The following is a 20469-nucleotide window of genomic DNA, read 5'->3' as shown; positions in this document are numbered from 1 at the left end:
ATCTCATGAAGTTAACAGGCTCAGTCTCTAATTTTTCATTTTTGGGGAGGTTATTGTAAAGATGTTTTTTGAATAGCTCTGGTTATATCTTGAACTTGCAAATGTTGCAGATCACTGTCAGTTTTGTTTTAGCTGTAGGTGCAATGCACTGGTGATTTTGTTGATATCTCTAGCAATGGTGTACAGGCTGATGAGGATCAAAAGCTATCAGCAGCCTTTGATACTAATAACTACTGGGCTTTGATGACTTGCCTGTGGGATCTTTCAGGAAGATAACCCTTCAGTGGACTCTTCTTCCTCTTTGAAAGGTGCTAAAGGGTACAATGAAAACATTATTTTAGTTCCCCAAGGTCTTTTACAAGCAGAATACTGCAGGGTTCCAACTTGCCAACCATCCTCTCCAATATGTATGTCAAGACTTCAGGGGAAATAGTGAGAATTTTGTTTTGCAATGTCATCAATCTGACAAATGTGGTGAAGTGGTTGGGAGGAAACTGGTTTAAAAGGAGCCCAGATAAGATGGAGGAGATGCTGATTTGAGGAAGAGGAAATATCTAGAAGGCATGGTCTTGGCTTTGGGCAGTTTTCTATTTGAAGTGTCTTTGATCTTCATTATTCTCATTCTTGGGGAGGAGGAGGGAAGTATTGGATGCATCTCTGCTCTTGGTGATATGCGATGCTATTTCAGATACAACTAACCTGGACTGCCATCCTTTCTTTCTGATTGTTCATAGTTTCATAGAATTTAAGGGAGGGGTTCTCAAACTGAGGGTCGTGACTCCTCAGGGGGTCGCAAGGTGATTAGGTGTGGGGGGGTCACGAGCTGTCAGCCTCCACCCCAAAGCCCGCTTTGCCTCCAGCATTTATAATGGTGTTAAATATATTTAAATTTTTTATTTATTTATAAGGAGGTTCGCACTCAGAGGCTTGCTGTGTGAAAGGGGTCCCCAGTACAACCACTGGTTTAAGGCCAGAAGGTACCATTAGGTGTCATCTAATCTGACCCCCTGTATATAACAGGCCATTACATTTCATCTGGTTACCTAGCATTGAACCAAATAACTTGATTTGACGACATCCAGAGGTGGAGAATCTCCACCACTTCCTTTGGTAAGTGTACCAATAGTGAATCACCCCCATTTAAAAATCATCAGGCCCAAATAGCTTGCACTAAAGAGTCTTAAAAGAATTGGCTGAAGAAATCTCTGGCACACAGATAATTTTTAATAAATCTTGGAAGACTAGGGAAATTCCAGAACACTGTAAGAGTATTAATGTTGAAAGTGGCAATACTCAAAGAGAGAAAGCAGGATGACCCAGGTAAATATAGGTCAGTTAACCTAACATTAATTACAGAAAAATAATGGAAAAGCTGGTACTGGATTTAATTGATAAAAAATTAAAAGACAAGAATATAATTAATGTCAGTCACATGATTTTATAGGAAATAGGTCTTTCTTGTCAAAGCTGATTTCATTGTTTGGTGAGACAGCAAATTTGGCTGATAAAGGTAACTGCATAAAAAGCAGTGACTGACAAGGATTTAGGGGGTTACAGTGGACAAGCAAATCAACACGAGTCCCCAGAATGATTAGATGGCAAAAAGGGCCACTGAGATCCTTGGATGTATAAACCAGGGGGATAGAAAGTAAAAGTAGGCAAGTGATTTTGCATCATGTACAGCATTAGTGAGACCAATATTTGAATATTGCTTATAGTTCTGCCACCCACATTTTAAAAAGGATGTTGAAAAATCAGAGAAGGTACAGAAAAGAGCAACAAAACTGATTCAAGAGCTGGAGAAAATGCCTTAAAGTGAGACATTTAAAGAGTTCAATCTCTTTATCTTATTTAAAAAAAATGAGAGATGAGTTAATTACAGTTTATTCATACTTTCATGAGGAGAATATACCAGACTCTATCAGAAAAAGGCATAAACAAAAACTAATGACTGGAAACTGAAGCCAGTCAAATTCAAATGAAAAGTTAGACACACATTTTTAACTGTCAGAGTGATTCACTATTGGTACACTTACCAAAGGAAGTGGTGGAGATTCTCCACCTCTGGATGTCGTCAAATCAAGTTATTTGGTTCAATGCTAGGTAACCAGATGAAACGTAATGTGCCTGCTGGGGTTCGGGGCTTCAGCACGAGCAGGGCCGAGCCCCGGCAGGTGCCTCCCAAGGTGCTGAAGCCCCGCTTCCCGGCAGGTGTCCCCTGCTCACAAACTTCTGAAAATTTTTGTATGCTGCTCAGAGGTCTGCAAGTTTGGCCACCCAGTAATATACTTAAAAAAACTCCTGCCTATTGTCCTTAGCCCTGTCAGTATGAATTTTTCCCTATGTGACCGGAGTCCCATTGGGGGCCAGCTATGGTCACTCAATTAGGGTGAACTGCAATGAATGGGGCAGGCAATCCCCATAAAGCTGGTGGATATTGCAATACTTAGCTTTACCAACACAAGATAAAACAGTCTCTTTATTACCTTACTGGTTACTCAGAAGTCCAAACAACACAGTTCCCTTAAAGTGATCCAGCCTCAGGCCTCCATCCAGTATCTAAGTCAAATATGATGATTTCTGAAAATTTTATTTCATCATATAAAAGAAAAGGTTCTACCAATCCCAAAGGATTGGACACATTACCTCCTAGGTTACTGAATATTCCAGATCTTGCCCAAATATACGCCACAGCCAATTCTTATTAACTCAGAGGTTCTCAAACTGGGAGTTGGGAGCCCTCAGGGGGTCGTGAGGTTATTACGGGGGGGGGTCGCGAGCTGTCAGCCTCCACCCCAAACCCCGCTTTGCCTCCAGCATTTATAATGGTGTTAAATATATTAAGTGTTTTTAATTTATAAGGGTGTGTGTGGGGGGGGTCGCACGCAGAGGTTTGCTATGTGAAAGGGGTCACCTGTACAATAGTTTGAGAACCTCTGTATTAACTAAACTAAACTTTATTAAAAACAAAAGAGCGAGAGTATGGTTAAAAGATCAATATACATACAGACATGAGTTCAGTTCTTAAGATTCAGATTCATAGCAGAGATGTGAGCTTTGTAGTTGCAAAGAGTTCTTTTGGAAATAGTTCGTAGGTCATAGTCCAACGTTCAAATCTCATATTCAGGGCGTACCAGCATAACTGGGACCTCAGTCTTGTGATTCAAACTTCCCCAGATGACGCTTAAGCAGATCTGAGATGACAGAATCAGGACTCAAGGAGCTTTTATACAATTTCATGTCCTTTTTGACAAGTTGGAGTTCAAAAAGTAATTAGGATGATTTTGAAGGCGGTCCATCACCGGTACTTAGCTATAGAATTAATATAAGGCAATTTGCTTGTTTCTCCACCATTCACAGATTATTTTCTATAGATCTCAAAGACAGATGTATAAAGAGATATCCCATGTTTAGAATTCATTTAAATGCTAGGATGTTCTTTTGTTTTCTGAATTATCAGAATACAGCATAGACAGGGACTGTTGATTACATCGTTGACCCTATTATTTACATATGTAAATATACAAAAACACAAACATTCTCTCCCCACATGTCTTGAGGGTTATTTATTTTGCAGGATGTTTAACCCTTTCTAGCCTTGCATCACACCCTAATTCCTTCAGCTTCCCGTATCAATTTTCCACACTTCAAAATTTCTAATTTATATTGATTGCTATCTCTTCCCCCCTTTTCCATTTGGCATATATTGCTTTTTATTTTTCATTGCTGACTTTATTTTGCCACTGAACCTGGGTGTGCTTTTCGCCAGTATTGTCCTCTTTTATGACTGTGGAATTGTGGCTTTTTGGCCTGTAATGGGTTAGCGGTGGATCCTCCCACTCTGGATCAGTGGGAGGCCACTCTGCCTCACTACATCAGTGGGCATTGCCCAGTCAGTGATTTAGCAGAAGAGTAAACATTTGAAGGCTCTGGTCCTTAGGCAGGGCAGAGCCGCAAAGGCATATGGCTTGGGCCATTGGCAGGGCAGAGTCCTAAATGATCTAAAAATTTCCAGCCCTCAAGCACAGCAGACAACAGCCAGTCATTGGTTCTGGCCCTCAGGTGGGGGCAGAACAACTGGGCAGTATATGAGCTCTGGCCCTTAGGCAGAGCAAATGAGCAGTCTGAGTGCTGGCCCTTAGGCAGGGGCAGAGCTGCAATTTAATCTTGGGACCCAGGCCCTCAAGCAGGATGGGGGACCAAAGAGTCTAGGAACTCAGGTCCCTGGCAAGGTGGAGCACCAAACAGTCTAGAGGCTCAGGCAGGGGGGTTCTCTGACCTCTGAGGCAGGCAGAGAAGTAGGCAGTCTATTATCTGATGGGTCCCAGCCCAGGGCAGAGTGTTCTGCCGCTGGGTCAGTGGGGAATCCAGCTGGAATACGCTGACCGCATTTCAGGCAGCAATGCGGTCAGACTGGTGTCAGCTATCCTTGGACCACTCCCCCCCCCCTCCCCTTGGGATGTACCTGGATCCGTGAGGTCCTCTGCTTCCCCAGGGTAGATAGGCAGTGGCAGTCCCGGCCACTCCTCAGTGCCTCAATTGGCTGCTGGCTCCCACCGGTCTGGCCAGTCTTCAGCAGGGTAGGATCCTCCTTGGGCTGCAGTCCCTGGAGCAGGCAGAAGGCATCTGTCTCCTCCTGCGGCTCCTGCCCTCCTGAGCTGCAGGTATCCTCCTTTATACTTCCTGTCCTGCCCCTTAACCAAGCCTGGCCAGACTCCACCCACCTCTGTTCAAGGGGCATCAGTGGGAGGCCACTCCACCTCACTACATGGTCATCCAAGAAACTCCTCTTAAAGAACTCCCAATTTTCCTTCATGTATTTCGGTCTAAATTTTTCCTTCCAATTAGTTTTGCCCATAATTTCCCTCAGCTTTGGAAAATAAACCCTTTTGAAGTCTCCACCACAATAATCTATGCTTAAGTAACTATAAGGCTAGAGTGCAATGTGCTTTACTGGGGAATATTCTTGGAAAAAGAAGAACAGGAGTACTTGTGGCACCTTAGAGACTAACAAATTTATTAGAGCATAAGCTTTCGTGGACTACAGCCCACTTCTTCGGATGCATATAGAATGCATTCTATATGCATCCGAAGAAGTGGGCTGTAGTCCACGAAAGCTTATGCTCTAATAAATTTGTTAGTCTCTAAGGTGCCACAAGTACTCCTGTTCTTCTTTTTGCGGATACAGACTAACATGGCTGCTACTCTGAAACCTGTCATTCTTGGAAAAGGCATAGTTAGGCTTCTAGGAAATGGTGTGGGATGAGTGAGAGAAGGACAAAGAAAGACAGCTGTGGAGAGTTGGTGATTCATAGAATATCAGAGTTGGAAGGGACCTCAAGAGTTCATCTAGTCCAACCCCCTGCTCAAAGCAGGACCAATTCCCAGCTAAATCATCCCAGCCAGGGCTTTGTCAAGCTGGGCCTTAAAAACCTCCAAGGAAGGAGACTCCACCACCTCCCTAGGTAACGCATTCCAGTGTTTCACCACCCTCCTAGTGAAATAGTTTTTCCTGATATCCAACCTGGACCTCCCCCACCGCAACTTGAGACCATTGCTCCTTGTTCTGTCCTCTGCCACCACTGAGAACAGCCGAGCTCCATCCTCTTTGGAACTCCCCTTCAGGTAGTTGAAGGCTGCTATCAAATCCCCCCTCATTCTTCTCTTCTGGAGACTAAACAATCCCAGTTCTCTCAGCCTCTCCTTATAAGTCATGTGCTCCAGACCCCTAATCATTTTTGTTGCCCTCCGCTGGACTCTTTCCAATTTTTCCACATCCTTCTTGCAGTGTGGGGCCCAAAACTGGACACAGTATTCCAGATGAGGCCTCACCAATGTCGAATAAAGGGGAACGATCACGTTCCTCGATCTGCTGGCAATGCCCCTACTTATACAGCCCAAAATGCCGTTAGCCTTCTTGGCAACAAGAGTACACTGTTGACTCATATCCAGCTTCTCGTCCACTGTGACCCCTAGGTCCTTTTCAGCAGAACTGCTACCTAGCCATTCGGTCCCTAGTCTGTAGCAGTGCATGGGATTCTTCCGTCCTAAGTGCAGGACTCTGCACTTGTCCTTGTTGAACCTCATCAGGTTTTTTTCTGCCCAATCCTCTAATTTGTCTAGGTCCCTCTGTATCCGATCCCTACCCTCTAGTGTATCTACCACGCCTCCTAGTTTAGTGTCATCTGCAAACTTGCTGAGAGTGCAGTCCACACCATCCTCCAGATCATTAATAAAGATATTAAACAAAACCGGCCCCAGGACCGACCCTTGGGGCACTCCACTTGAAACCGGCTGCCAACTAGACATGGAGCCATTGATCACTACCCGTTGAGCCCGACGATCTAGCCAGCTTTCTATCCACCTTACAGTCCATTCATCCAGCCCATACTTCTTTAACTTGGTGGCAAGAATACTGTGGGAGACAGTATCAAAAGCTTTGCTAAAGTCAAGAAATAACACATCCACTGCTTTCCCCTCATCCACAGAGCCAGTTATCTCATCATAGAAGGCAATTAGGTTAGTCAGGCACGACTTCCCCTTCGTGAATCCATGCTGACTGTTCCTGATCACTTTCCTTTCCTCTAAATGTTTCATAATTGATTCCTTGAGGACCTGCTCCATAATTTTTCCAGGGACTGAGGTGAGGCTGACTGGCCTGTAGTTCCCCGGATCCTCCTTCTTCCCTTTTTTAAAGATGGGCACTACATTAGCCTTTTTCCAGTCATCTGGGACCTCCCCCGATCGCCATGAGTTTTCAAAAATAATGGCTAATGGCTCTGCAATCTCACCCGCCAACTCCTTTAGCACCCTCGGATGCAGCGCATCCGGCCCCATGGACTTGTGCACGTCCAGTTTTTCTAAATAGTCCCGAACCACTTCTTTCTCCACAGAGGGCTGGTCACCTTCTCCCCATGCTGTACTGCCCAGTGCAGCAATCTGGGAGCTGACCTTGTGCGTGAAGACAGAGGCAAAAAAATCATTGAGTACATTAGCTTTTTCCACATCCTCGGTCACTAGGTTGCCTCCCTCATTCAGTATGCCTCCCTCATTCAGGGAGATGTGTGATGGAAAGAGATCAGAAGATATGGGGATAGCCTTAGAGGGGGGAAAATGATAAAGGTCCTAAGGAAAAAGAGAGAATGGGACAAACGGAGGATGGGAACAGAAATAATAAATGATAGCGAGGAAAACAAATAAATGAAATGATACAAAAGAATAGAATGTGTGTGTAAATGAGAGAATGAGAGAGAGATAGCAGTAAATACACATTTCTTTTTTCTATTTGCCAGGTAGGGTTGCTCCCATCATAGATATGATTTTATATTTGTAGTATAAAATTCAGATGATTTATTTTTGTTTGGTTTGGGGAGATGCGTTGTGGGAGGTGCAGCAACATTTTTCTTTGCCTGAAAAAAACCAATACATCTAAGGTTATCCCTACTCTAAAGCTACTTTGCACTACTCTGGCTGTTAATTGTTTTCCTTCTCTTATTTTTTTTTAGAATGTATTTAGTCAGGTAGTTTCCCAAACTTTATTTTACTCCATCAAGCCAAAATGAAATTACTCTGCTTTCTGCAGAGCATTTGCAGCTTTCTGCTTGCACAAACCCTCCTAGATAAATTCTCTCTCTGCCCCAGTCCCTTTCACTCCCCATGTTCCGTTAGTGTTTACAGTTAGTTCTTGTTTTAAAACTCCAAAGCACCTGCTAAGCTGGTACTTGCAAAGTTAAATACCTATGTTTCCATGGAGAAAGTGGTGTTATAACATTGAAAAGGAAACTAAGGTGTCCTGACAATGGATCAAGTGCTGCTTGCTTTACTCATACAACTAGTCCCTACATAGTCAATATAACTACTTATGTGAGAAAGAAGTGCAGATTGTGTCCCAGTGTGTTTAATCTATATTCTCATTGTATAGCAGGAAAAAATGGTTTACTTTTCTTTGGGTACATCTATACTTACCTCCGGGTCCGGCGGTAAGCAATCTATCTTCTGGGATCGATTTATCGCGTCTAGACAAGTAAGTTCGAACTAAGATACTTCGACTTCAGCTACGTTATTCACATAGTTGAAGTTGCGTATCTTAGTTCGAAGTGGGGGTTAGTGTGGACCAGCCCTTTTACTGTACTTTTTACTTTTAGTGGTATACTGTGGAAAAGAGATTTTTCCTTTTCATTGTTAGAATTGTTTTCTGAAGTTCTTTTTATTCCATATTCAGTCTAGTGTGGATTTAAATTTCTGTAAACTTTATAGAGATTGTCATAACTATGCTATTTTGTAAACTTCCTTAAATGACCTGTTTACTCAGTAACCTTCTGCTAAGCTAACAATTAGCCATTTCAGCATAATGGAAGGAGGTTTTGGAATTTGGTATTGTAAATGTGATGCTCATTCCTTGTGGTTGTGCTAAATCACTTTCAAACATCAATGTTAATTATGAGTTCATATAAATTATTTATGAACTGACTTTTTTACTGATATGAAATATACACATTTCGTTATTTAAATACTTTGAGCCAAATCCTTCAGCCATAACTTAGACAAAAGTCCCCTTGAAGTCCATACTCAGTCCTAAAGTCAAAGGGAGTTTGGTCTTAAGTATGCTGGATCAGGGCTTCTATTTCTTAACAAGTACATCATTTTTGTGTGTACACATTTTGAAGCACGAATTATTAAACTAGTATTTCTCTAGTGTTGTGAATATAAGGGGAAGGGTAGCAACCTTTATGTATCCTTGGCAGCTGTACTGGATTGCCTTACCTGTAAAGGGTTAAGCAGTTCAAATAACCTAGTTGGCACCTGACCAGAAGGATCAATGAGAAAAGATGATACTTTCAAATCTGGGGGGAAGGATTTATTTGTTGTTCTGTGTGTTGTTCCCTCTTCGGAGGGAGGGAGAAGCCAAGCAGGTACAATATCTCCTGAAAATATACCTGGAATAATCCATCTAAAACCACAGAAACTGTGAGTAGGGCAAGGAAATGAGTTAGGTTATCTTTTGTTTTGGCTTGTGAATTTTCCTGTGCTACAGAGGTAGTTTCATTACCGTTTTTGTGACTGTGAAGCCGAGCCCAGAGGGGAATGCTCTGTGTTTTAAATCTTATTACCCTATGAAGTTACTTTCCATCTTTATTTTGCAGGTGTGTTTTACTTTTTCCTTTATAATAAAAGTTCTTCTTTTAAGAACCTGATTGATTTCAGTGTCCTGAAAACTGAGGGTCTGGTTGTACTCACGTTGCTGAAGCAACTGGTTGGTATTTTAGTTTTAAGCCTCCCCAGGAAAGGGGGTGAAGGGGCTTGGGGGGGATATTGGGGGGCAATAGGAATTTCAAGTGACCCTTCCCTGAATTTTTGTGTAAATCACTTGGTTGTGGCAGCAATACCAGTTCAAGGACAAGGAAAGGGATTTATGCCTTGGAGAATTTTTAACCTAAGCTGGTAAAATATAAGTTTGGGGGTCTTTCATGCAGGTCCCCACATCTGTAGCTCAGAGTCAGGGGGAACCCTGACACGTAGACTAAAATTTTCTTTTAAAATATATGTTAAAATGAAATTGAAACCAAAAGAATGTAATAGAAAAGTAATTAATACCTAGGATACAAATTCTGTCTGTTAATTGATTTTTTTTCACCTAGGTTCCAGCTCAGATTGTTCAAGAAGAAGAAATTGTGGCACCTTCCAGTACTCCTGCTGATGAGGTTAGATTTATTGGTTCTCTCAGTAGGGGGAAGTGTATAAATCTGTAAATTAAGAGTGGACCAGAATAGGAATCCTTGAATCTAACCTCTTTTTGAATTTCAGGGTTGAATGTGAAACAATTGTATTTGATTCTGAGATCCAAACCAACTAATGTAGCTTTAGTCTTATGTTGGATCCCAAACTGGGCTGGACCTATTTTCTTCTTTTGGTTTTGATGCCACTGAACTCTCAAGAGCATCTGATCTTATGAGATATACATTATTCAAAGGTAGTGGAAATCTTGCAGGATCATCTGAACTAACTATTTCTGTCATTTGGGGCTGCAGTTTTACAACAACAGTTCATAAAATTTCAGTTGCTCCTGAACCAGCCTTGACTGAGACTTGAACCTAGCCTATATTTAATCATCACTTCCTTAACCCATCTGTACCATAAGTTAAAATGCATACATCTGTAGTAATGTAATATGTCCTTAATTTTCAAAACCAACCCTAAAGTTAGGTTCATAAGTCCATATTTAGGCACTTAAATAAGTAGTTTGATTTTCCAAAGTGCTGTGCATCCAGCAGCTCACAGAAGCCAAGGGAAGTAGCTGGCTGTTGAGCACTTTTGAAACTCAGGCCATGTATTTTTGTCCCTAAATTTGGATTCACGAACCTGACATTAGGCACTTGTTTTTGAAAAATCTTGGCCTAGATTTTTATTCATATTTTATTTAAAAAGATTTTAAGAGAAAGTGTTAACTCTAAGCCTTGTGCAGTACACAGTGTGGCAGAAACCTTAGCCCCATAGAAGTCAGTGGGATTTTGCCATTGCTTTCAATAAGGCTAGGATTTCATCCAGTATGTAGTTTTCATTCTGAGGGAGTTGTTAATCTGCAAAGCATTGCTCCTGTATCAATGCCTTCCCCTTTGGGCACTATACAATGAAAAATGGAGTCAGCGTGGTCTAGTAATTAGAACAGAACACTGCGCAACGGATACCAAAGTTCTCTTTCTAAGGGCAGCTCTACACTACTACTTAAGTTGATCTAACTTACGTCACCCCTGCCCTGAGCCACACCAGTTTTGCACTTTCCACAACAGCGCTATGTCAGTAGGAGATGCTTTCCCACCAACATAGCTTCTGCTTCTCGCAGAGGTGGAGTAATTTATGCCGACGGGAGACCACTCTCCTGTCAGCATAGCGCATCTTCACCAGATGCACTATAGTGGTGCAACTGCACTGATGTAGCACTGTAGTGTAGAATTGCCCTAATTCTCCCACAAAGTATGACCATGGACAAGGTCTCTGTGCCTTGCTTTAGCCATCTGTAAAATGTAAGTAATAGTGTACCTCACAAGTATGTTGTAAGGTTTGCTTAATTTGTGTCTTCAATGTGCCTTAAAACCTGACAAATCGTCAAAGAATGTTCAGCACCTAGAACCTAATGCACACAAATTCCACCACTTTCAAACCCAGAGCAGCTGTGAAAGACAGTGTATGCTGGCGCTAAGGTACACCAGCCTGTACAGATGAAAGGTTGGTCTGCTACAGTTGTGATAACTACAAGATTTTGGTAGGATAGCTTTACTTTTAATTAAGGCTCAGTGCACTCAAAAATAATATTCTTTATTGTAGGCCAAAGGGGTGTGGTGATGTACAAGACAGTTTTCTCAGATTAAACTATATAAAAAAGGAGTAAATAGAAGAAAAGTGTTTAATCAATATCGTTTAATCAAAATGGTTCAAGCCTGTATTAAACACATATTTGCTTCTGTTTTTATTTCAATGTCACAAGTAAGTGAAAGGCTGGTTTGTAGGTACTGTGCCCTTTGCAACATAAATAATAGGTAACTAAATGATTCAGTAATGGAGTAAGTAGCTTTGATCCCAGATTCCACAGGATAATTAGAAACAAACCTTTAAGATAATTATTTGTAAGAATATGCCCAATAATTATTAATCACTAACACTAACACACATCCCCTTCCATAGATTTATAACCAATTTATACCCTGTAGCTAGAGAACTGGACATACCGTTAAAATCTGATAGATTATTTTAAAGACCTAATGCAAATCTAGATATTATTCTCAATCTCTCACATAATGCTTTCCATTTTCAAATTAATTTACAAACATCAGTTAATGTTCACAATGAGCCTTTGAGTAAAGCATTATAGAATCATAGAATCTTAGAATATCAGGGTTGGAAGGTACCTCAGGAGGTCAGCTAGTCCAACCCCCTGCTCAAAGCAGGACCAATCCCCAACTAAGTCATCCCAGCCAGGGCTTTGTCAAGCCTGACCTTAAAAACCTCTAAGGAAGGAGATTCCACCACCTCCCTAGGTAACCCATTCCAGTGCTTCACCACCCTCCCAGTGAAAAAGTTTTTCCTAATATCCAACCTAAACCTCCCCCACTGCAACTTGAGACCATTACTCCTTGTTCTGTCATCTAGTACCACTGAGAACAGTCTAGATCCATCCTCTTTGGAACCAGGCTCCTAGAGTTTATATAGAAGAAACAAAGATGCTAAATGATATGCCTGAAACAGAGTTAATCAGTATCAGAACAGGGATTAATAGTATCACAAATAATAAACAATTAATAATTCTATGAAATAACTGTTCACTTCCAGCAAACTTTTTTTTTTATAGTGGGGTTTGCAGAATGAGGAGTGGGGAGGAGGTATTTGCAAACCACAGTGATCACAAGGAACAGTGGTGAAAACTAAGGCCAAATATGGTACCTGGATCCTGAAACCTTTTGTTCTGAATGTGTTTGCTGAAGTTTATATGTGGTAGATACTCACTTTTTCCTAGCTGGAACTGGAAGATATATTTTTTTGATGGAAAAAAGAAAAGATTATGGGTGAGGCAGTTACTACTTGTAATGACTCAGCAGCTGGGAGATGCATTGCCATCCGCTGCTAAGGCAGTTTAATTGCTCAGTCCAAGATTTTAAAAAATGGGTGACTAAGGTTAGGGCCCCATAATCCTTATTTGGGTGCCTTAATATGGATTTAGGAGCCTGATATTAAGCACCTTATTTTGCAAATTTTGGACTTAGAACTTGAAGTCACTGTCAAAACTGATCAGGCCCAAGTCATATGAAGGGAACATGGAGCTAGGAGTTTGGATCTGCCTACATAAAACTATTTTGGTTTTATCATTCTAAGCGTGAAGGACACACAAATGAAATAGAGAGTCTCTTATTTCAGTAATAACTCCAATAAAGTCAGGATATGGGAGTTCTTTACCGGCATTGTGTGGAAGGAAAGAGGAATCTAGATTTATTGTGGCATTGCCCAAAAAAACAGGTACTGGGAAGAGGAAGCTAAATATAATTTTAAATACAAATCTACTGAGAGATTGGATATCAAAGGAGTGCTCTGATTAGCAAATATATAAATGAATAAATCTGAAAGTTGTTAGGGGTTTGTGTCCTCCAAAACAGTTCTGAGTAAGAACATCTTCATTTGTGAAAAGAACATTTGCAAGAAACTGAAAATCATCTATCAATCTGAACATTGAGGACTGAAATAATGAAATGAGTGACCTTGTGGCATTTGAAGGGATACTGTTTAAGAGGAAGAACAAATAATTTTGAATAAACATGGAGTGTTTTTGCACCTTTATATGACCTTTAACAGTCATAACAGATCAAATCCAGAAATATTTACAGTTTTGTCTGAGAAAAAGTAAAAGCTGAGTAAGGACTTTAGGCTCTGTCTGTCTGATCATACTTCCAGTGTACTGTACTGTCACTGTTGTACTGCTTCTAATATAGTTGTAACGGATATTTTTAAATACCCTTTTATTCCAAGTTCTAGTTTTACATTTTTAGATCCATATTGCAGCTTTAAGCCTCTCTTAAGGTGCAATTTTGCCAGGAGTGTCAGGGGAGCAAAGTGTGGCACTTGTTATACTCTTTGAAAGGGGGTAGTATATGTTCCACTCTGCAGTCTTCACCTGCCTAGCTCCTAGCTCTTTGCCACTGTGGGGAGAGAAGACTTCTTCCTAGTCCCTTCCAGCCCCATAATCAGGGCCTGAGACACAAGACTCTAGCAGGCTATTCACAGGGTGATCTCAAGGTTGATATTACAGAATGCTTCTGCTTGAGAAGAGGATGAGCTACTTGTAGCTTTCCTTCTCTTTTACAGTTATGCACCTTCAAAGGGCTAGTCCCAGTTTTGCCCTGAGGGCCATACTCTGCCCTTAGAATTGAACACAAAGGGAATTGTGCCTGCATATCTGAAAGCAGAACTCAACCCCTTGTATTGTGATTAAAAAATAAAGTAAATGACAAAACATGTATAATTTGGCATATTGATCCAAAATGTTATCATACCTGAATGCTTGTGATCATGTCATTATATTCTTCATGGAAAAAAAGATTAAACTTGTTTGTCTTTGTAATTCTCCAAGCACTATGTCTCTTGGAAAATTGATGCCTATAACTTACTTTTAGTAAAAATGTACAAACACTGTTCAGGTCATTAAAATACAGTAAAAAAGTCAACTTGAGATTTAATAGAACTTGCAGTAAAGGAAAAAGGTGTGCATGTCAAAACTATTCTTTATAATTTTCCGTGTGTGAGATTAAAACTGAGAGCAAAGAAAGAGTGATAAATGTTAGTAATAGGATTGCAACTGAAAGTGCAAGGGACTGATCGTTATATTTTTTTTATAGGTTGAGGAAGGTGGCAGTCCCTATGAGGATATTGAGAAAAAGGTTTGTATAAAAAAGAATGTCAGGTTACTGTTTTCCTGTATAGGAAAGGAAATATGAAACAATAAGCTGAGTACAGTACTGTAGGTTAGAAGGAAATTTATATGTATTTCTAACTGTTTGTTTGAGCAATAGTTCAACTAGAAAACAATACATCTCAAGTGCAATAGCACTCCTAATTACTGTGGGCTAGATTGTATTGATGACCACATAAGTAAATGAGTAACCATGGACTATTCATTTGAGTAAGTACCCACCATAAGAACGGCCATACTGGGTCAGACCAAAGATCCATCTAGCCCAGTATCCTGTCTTCCAACAGTGGCCAATGCCAGGTGCCCCAGAGGGAATGAACAGAACAGGTAATCATCTATCCCGGAGCCCATTCCCAGCTTCTGGCAAAGAGACTAGGGACACCATCCCTGCCCATCCTGGCTAATTGAGGGACCTAGCCTCCAGGAATTTATCTAGTTCTTTTTTGAACCCTGTTATAGTCTTGGCCTTCACAACATCCTCCGGCAAGGAGTTCCACAGGTTGACTGCGTTGTGTGGAAAAAATGGTTCCTGTTTGTTTGTTTTAAACCTGCTGCCTATTAATTTCATTTGGTGGCCCCTACTTCTTGTGTTATGAGAAGGAGTAAATAACACTTCCTTTTTACTTTCTTCACACCAGTCATGATTTTATAGACCTCTATCCTATCCTCCCTTAGTTGTCTCTTTTACAAGCTGAAAAGTCCCAGGCTTATTAATCTCTCCTCATACAGCAGCTGTTCCCTAATCATTTTTTATGCCCTTTTCTGAACCTTTTCTAATTCCAATATATCTTTTTTGAGATGTGGTGACCACATCTGCGTGCAGTACTCAAGATGTGGGCATATCATGAATTTATGTAGAGGCAATATATAACCATGTAACAAGGTTGGGACTCACCACCACGGCACCTCCTACTGGTTACTCTGGGAATTAGCTCAGTCCAGTGGAGCATCCCTTCTCAGTGGTATCCCGCCTGTTGTCTTGCCTTCGGTTGACTTTTGAGCCCACGTCGCTAACTAACTCGCGGCATCCTCTTCAGGACCACTGCCCTCCGGCAGTGCCCCTTAGTCCTTACACAAGGGTGTGTGTGTGGTCAATCAGCAGTCTCTATGTCCAGCCACTGTGGTCAACCACACACCCCAAAGTCTAATCCCTCCTGTCAGGGATCTGGTGTGGTCTATAATGGCCGCTCCCTATGGCCACTGGCTGGACGTGGGGGAAGGGGGGGACCCAGGCCCACCCTCTACTCTTGGTCCCAGCCCAGGGACCCTCTGGCGGCAGTCTCGCTGTCCTCCTTCTCTCCCCTCTGTCTGTCCATTTCCCTGGGCCACTTCCCCTACGGCCCCTTGCACCCACTAGGCCCTTCCCTTCAGGGCCTGCAGCCTGGCAGGCCTCAGGCTAGAACTCCTCTTTGCTCCCTGAGCCTGGCCAGCACTGCACTGTCCACGGTGCTAGTCTCCCTGCTCTGGAGACTGACCTTCCCCTCTCAAAGGCCCAGGACAGACTGACTGCGCCTTTCTGGGGCAGCCTTCTTATAGGGCTGAGCCTGGCCCTGATTGGCTGTCTCCAACCTGGGCCCTGATTGGCTCCCAATAAGTGCTTCTCCCATTGGCTGTGCGTCTGTGCAGGCCCACTGGCCTGCCACAGCCCATACTCTCACGGAGTGGGGCAGCCGCCCCACTACAAACCACCATAAGTTTCCCTGTTTGAGGCAGAAAGACAGCTTGATTGCTTATAGATTATAAGCTCTTTGGGACAGGGACCATCTTTTTGTTTCGTTTGCCAAGCACTAGCACATCAGAGTCCTGGTGTATGACTAGTAATACAAGGTATTATAATAATAATAGCAGAGGCAATGCCTGGGAGGCATGTTGGGTCATATGCCCCCTCCCCCCCCAGATTTGCGGCTTGGCTTGTACTGAGCATGCTCACACAGATTGAGCATGGTCAGTAACACTGCTGAAGCGGGCTGCCCTCACTCTGCCCCTCCCCCGCAACTATCGGCAGGCATGGGTCGTCTCTGAATAATAGATTTTCAAAAACTTTTGTAGTGTACAATTATCTTTACCACATACTAAGATAGACTTATCAAGTCCCAATGGAAGATTATGAAACTGTATGAGCAATATGCAGTTACTGCTGAAATTCTGTGACAGAGTTTCTGGTAATATGGGGAAAAAACATGTATATTCAAAAACATAATACAACTTTTTGCAATGAGAAGACATAACTAAAAATTGCATTTTGAAATGAAATGTCAAATTGTTTCGTTTTGATGGCAAATGTCAATATTTTTTCTTTTGACATATACTCAGATTTTTGGGAATATTTTGATCTATGGATTATTTATTATTTTATTTATTTATTATCCTCATTGATATTTTGAGTTTCTGTTCCAGTTTAGAACAGAAACTAATTTCAAAATGTTGAAATTTCCCCATGGGACAAAAATTCCATTTCACATCCAGCTCTAGCAATAAGCAACTAAAGTATCGTTCCTGTTGTTAGCAGCAGTGTGTTTAGTTCATGGAGGATGGGTCCATCAATGATTATTAGCCAAGAAAGTCAGGGACTCAATCCCATGCTGAGGGTGTCCCTAAACCTCCAAGTGACGGGGAATGGATCACTTGAAATTGCTCTGTTTTGTTCATTCCCTCTGAAACACCTAGCACAGGCCACTGTCAGAGACAGGATACTGGGGTAGATGGACCATTGGTCTGACCCGCTATGGCCGTTCTTACGTTGTTATATTTTTCACTCTGTTTTTTAAACTTGAAGTGGGGTTGTATTCTGAAAAAATGGCACCATGGAGTTCCATATTTACTGCCTGTCAGTGATTTTCAGAATCAATTTTCTCATTTTACAAATAAAAAGGAGGTTTATCTAATTGCTAGTTCTGTAAACTTAGCCTAATATCTGAAAACCAAGCTCATTTTTGCAACATCACTAAAAATAAAGATTCTGCATTTGGAATTCAAGGCTTGATCCCGTAAAACCTTAGTCATGTGATTACGCCTCACTCATATGAGCAGTCATGTTGACTGAAATAGTATTACTTTTGGGGGTAAAGTTTGCAGGAATGGGCCCTAAATTAGAGATTCTGCTGATATCCATAAAGCAAAATAAAGTCCAGGCCCTTCCCCATAGCTCTATTGGCTTTTCAGTACTAATTAAAGTAAAAGGTAATACAAACTTCATTTTGTCACACTAAGCAGTTATGACTCAAGTTATAATCAAGGAACAGATATATTGAGTAAGATTATGCTAGGTCAGATTTTCCACTATGTTACACCAGTTTTACATCGGTGTTACTCTATCACATGTCTTCCCATTACAAAGCAGATCAGGTGGGCTAACACAGGGGCTGCTCTATTGGAGAGAGATTTAGAGCACACTTCTGATCTCCTGATTTCCAGAGGATTTTCAGGGGCATGCTGAATCTCATTTATGGCTATGGAAAGGGTAATGTTGCAGGCAGCAAAGAAACTGGGCTTTCAAATAGGGGTAGAAACAGAGGTTTTGTGGGGGCAAACCCTAGGAATAAGTGAAGCTTAGGAGAAAATGTAGGCTGAAATATACCGTTAAGTTAACAATAAAGGCAAATCCCAGGGAGGTGAGTTTGGACACCAATCCATTGTGCATGTGTGCTGTGCAACAGGGATTTTGCCATTTTACATACATGGAGGATTCAAAGAGACTTTCATCTGTCACTTGTGTCCCCTGTGCACCAGCTGGTTATAGTAATCATTCCTCTGCTCTTTTCTTGTGCCCCAGTGGTCACCAGTAGGACAGGAGGTGGCAGGGTAGGATGAGCCTACTACACTTGGTTTAGGGGTGTAGCAGCAGGTGCATGCCCCCTGATCACTGGGAACTCCCTGAGGCCTTTCTGTGCTTCCACTGGGTAATGAGGCTCCACCATTCAGATACCACAGTTTGTTATACAAACTTAGACCAAAGGGTCATACGCTTCCTAATTGCTGTAGGCTGAGTTGTGCACCCAATGAGAGAGAGCAACATATGAAGCTGCTGCCTTTGACACATGTAGGCAACTTCAGGGTGGGGCAGATTCCTTTGTCTGCAACAGTTTGGTGAGGGGGATGGGATGCGTAGGGAGTAGTGTAGGCTGGGGACCAGTAGTGGGCAATGCTACAGATTCTAACAAGTGCCCCTTCCTGGCCACCCACTAGGACTGCTGTGAGGGGAATCCAAGCCCTTTTGCTCTGGATCCCCAGGGTGTTTCAAGTTCCTGGAGTCTGAATGCAGTCCAGCTACTGCTCTCAATCTTAGGCACACTCTCAGAGTGCAGACCTTCTATCTAGGACCCCCTCCACATGTTGGAATCTGCTGTGCCACTGCCTGGCCTCTCTGGGCACAGCTCTGGCCCTTCAGACTTCCCTGTACTTAAACACACCACTCTTCCAATAGTCCTCTGAAGAGGGGTGAAGCTTTTGGTTTACAGTTTAACACTTACAGAGGCGGTCAGTAGTTAATGGAATGCTTTACGAAATTGCATGTCATCCTTAGGCAGGGACCATGCTAATCTTCTGTGTATCATTCCAATTTTAGTATATGTGCTGCTGACACAAGCAATGGTTGTGAAACAGACAAAACACACACACATACTGTGTACAAACTATCACCTCTATGCTCATTACTTAACTGATAAAGCACCGGAGAGAACAGATCATACAAAATAATAAAACATCCAAAAAGCAACGTCCCTCTGTTGGAAGTCCTTGGGGGATCATCTGTGTTCCAGCCAGTACGTAAGCAGGCAGGCAGCGTCCTCCACCTCCTTGACAACCCTGGTCCTGCAGCAGCCTCCCTTCACCTTAATCTGGTGCAAAATGGTTCTTAGTCTCAGGTCTAGTCCACCCTACAGACTGTTGACCCGTACTTTCCCCGCTACCTAGAACACACAAGTTCACAGACTCTTGAGCTGAAGAAATATGTTGATTATTTGCTGCTTCAGTGAGTGATCACTCCACTGTGTATTCCACCTATCACCCCCACAGGCTATTCTTGCAGTTGGGGATTTGCTGCTACGCAGGGAGGCCTCGGCTATACCCCTTTTTTTCCTCAGATATAAGGGTGTTGGTCTGTTATGTATGGTGGCTCTGTGCCATCAGAGGAGACCCCTATACAGAAGGACTCCTCCACTGACCAGATCTGCCAGCTTTTATGTAGCTGTGCACCAGGAAAAAAGCACAAAGCTACCGTAATGGAATTTGTCTCAATTTTTGTTTTTTGTTGGAATGGGCACAAAGGCCAAAAAGCTACATGACAGGTTTCATTTTAACCAATTTCCATCCAGCTGATCCACTGCCTCATATTAGGACAAACTTTTACTTTTCAACAGGGGTTTTACAGTTCAGGGCAATTGCATCTGTATTCCCCTTCTCTGGTCCCTTGAGGGCACCCGCTGTAGGCTCCAGGCTCCTCAGCCATTACCTCTCCTGGGAGTGTCTCTCGCTTCTGACTGGGGATTTCTCCAGGCTGCACAGCTGGCTGCCTTTACTGTAATGTTCCCAGCAAGATAGGCTGCCTAAATAGGCCAGCGTCTTCACTTTGCTTTTTCTTTGAAGACGATGGAAAGTTGTAACTGCCAGAAGTTATAAGTTACCACACAGCTCTTTATAAGCAAGCACATTTATTCTTAAGGTGAAATCATTGCAGAGAAATCATGTTTAAAACAATAAAAGAACCTAAACACATGCTAAAAAGCTTACCAAAGGTCACCCCAACTCTAGCCTCAGGCTCTGACAGGTGTCAGCTCTTCTAACACTTTCCTAAGAATTGTCCCTTCCTGCAAAAGGTTCTGTCTGTTTGCTGAATCAGACAGAAAACACTGTCAGTTTAAACTCAGGCATTTATCGAAAAGTCCTTTCTTTGTCTGTTGGCCTGTGGAGAATCCAGTTTGAACTAGTGTAGGTGAACCTCCCCAGTAGGTGGTACTTTCTGGAGATGTTACAACCTGAGTGAATTTTCTGGAAACCCCTCCCCCCCCCCCACACACACT

At 42.3% G+C, this 20469-nt stretch overlaps 1 protein-coding gene and 1 non-coding gene across 6 annotated transcripts in view; one reads left to right on the top strand and one right to left on the bottom strand.

The window, feature by feature from the left end:
* DCDC2C (doublecortin domain containing 2C) overlaps positions 1-20469 on the top strand; it is a 101607-nt gene that overhangs the window by 67979 nt on the left and 13159 nt on the right. For 4 of the 5 annotated variants that reach the window (XM_042848736.2, XM_042848738.2, XM_042848739.2 and 1 more), the window contains exons 9-10: positions 9639-9701; positions 14379-14420. In XM_042848736.2, the coding sequence (XP_042704670.1) occupies positions 9639-9701; positions 14379-14420 (105 nt within the window). The remainder of the gene's footprint in view (positions 1-9638; positions 9702-14378; positions 14421-20469) is intronic. The other variant, XM_065587743.1, reaches the window with a different exon arrangement.
* On the bottom strand, positions 18934-19040 carry LOC112060491 (U6 spliceosomal RNA). Its single transcript, XR_002889782.1, has one exon. It is a non-coding gene; the product is annotated as a U6 spliceosomal RNA (small nuclear RNA).

The sequence above is a fragment of the Chrysemys picta genome, chromosome 3 (genome assembly GCF_011386835.1).
Source record: "Chrysemys picta bellii isolate R12L10 chromosome 3, ASM1138683v2, whole genome shotgun sequence".
Taxonomy (NCBI): domain Eukaryota; kingdom Metazoa; phylum Chordata; order Testudines; family Emydidae; genus Chrysemys; species Chrysemys picta.
This window is presented reverse-complemented; position numbering and strand designations above follow the sequence as displayed.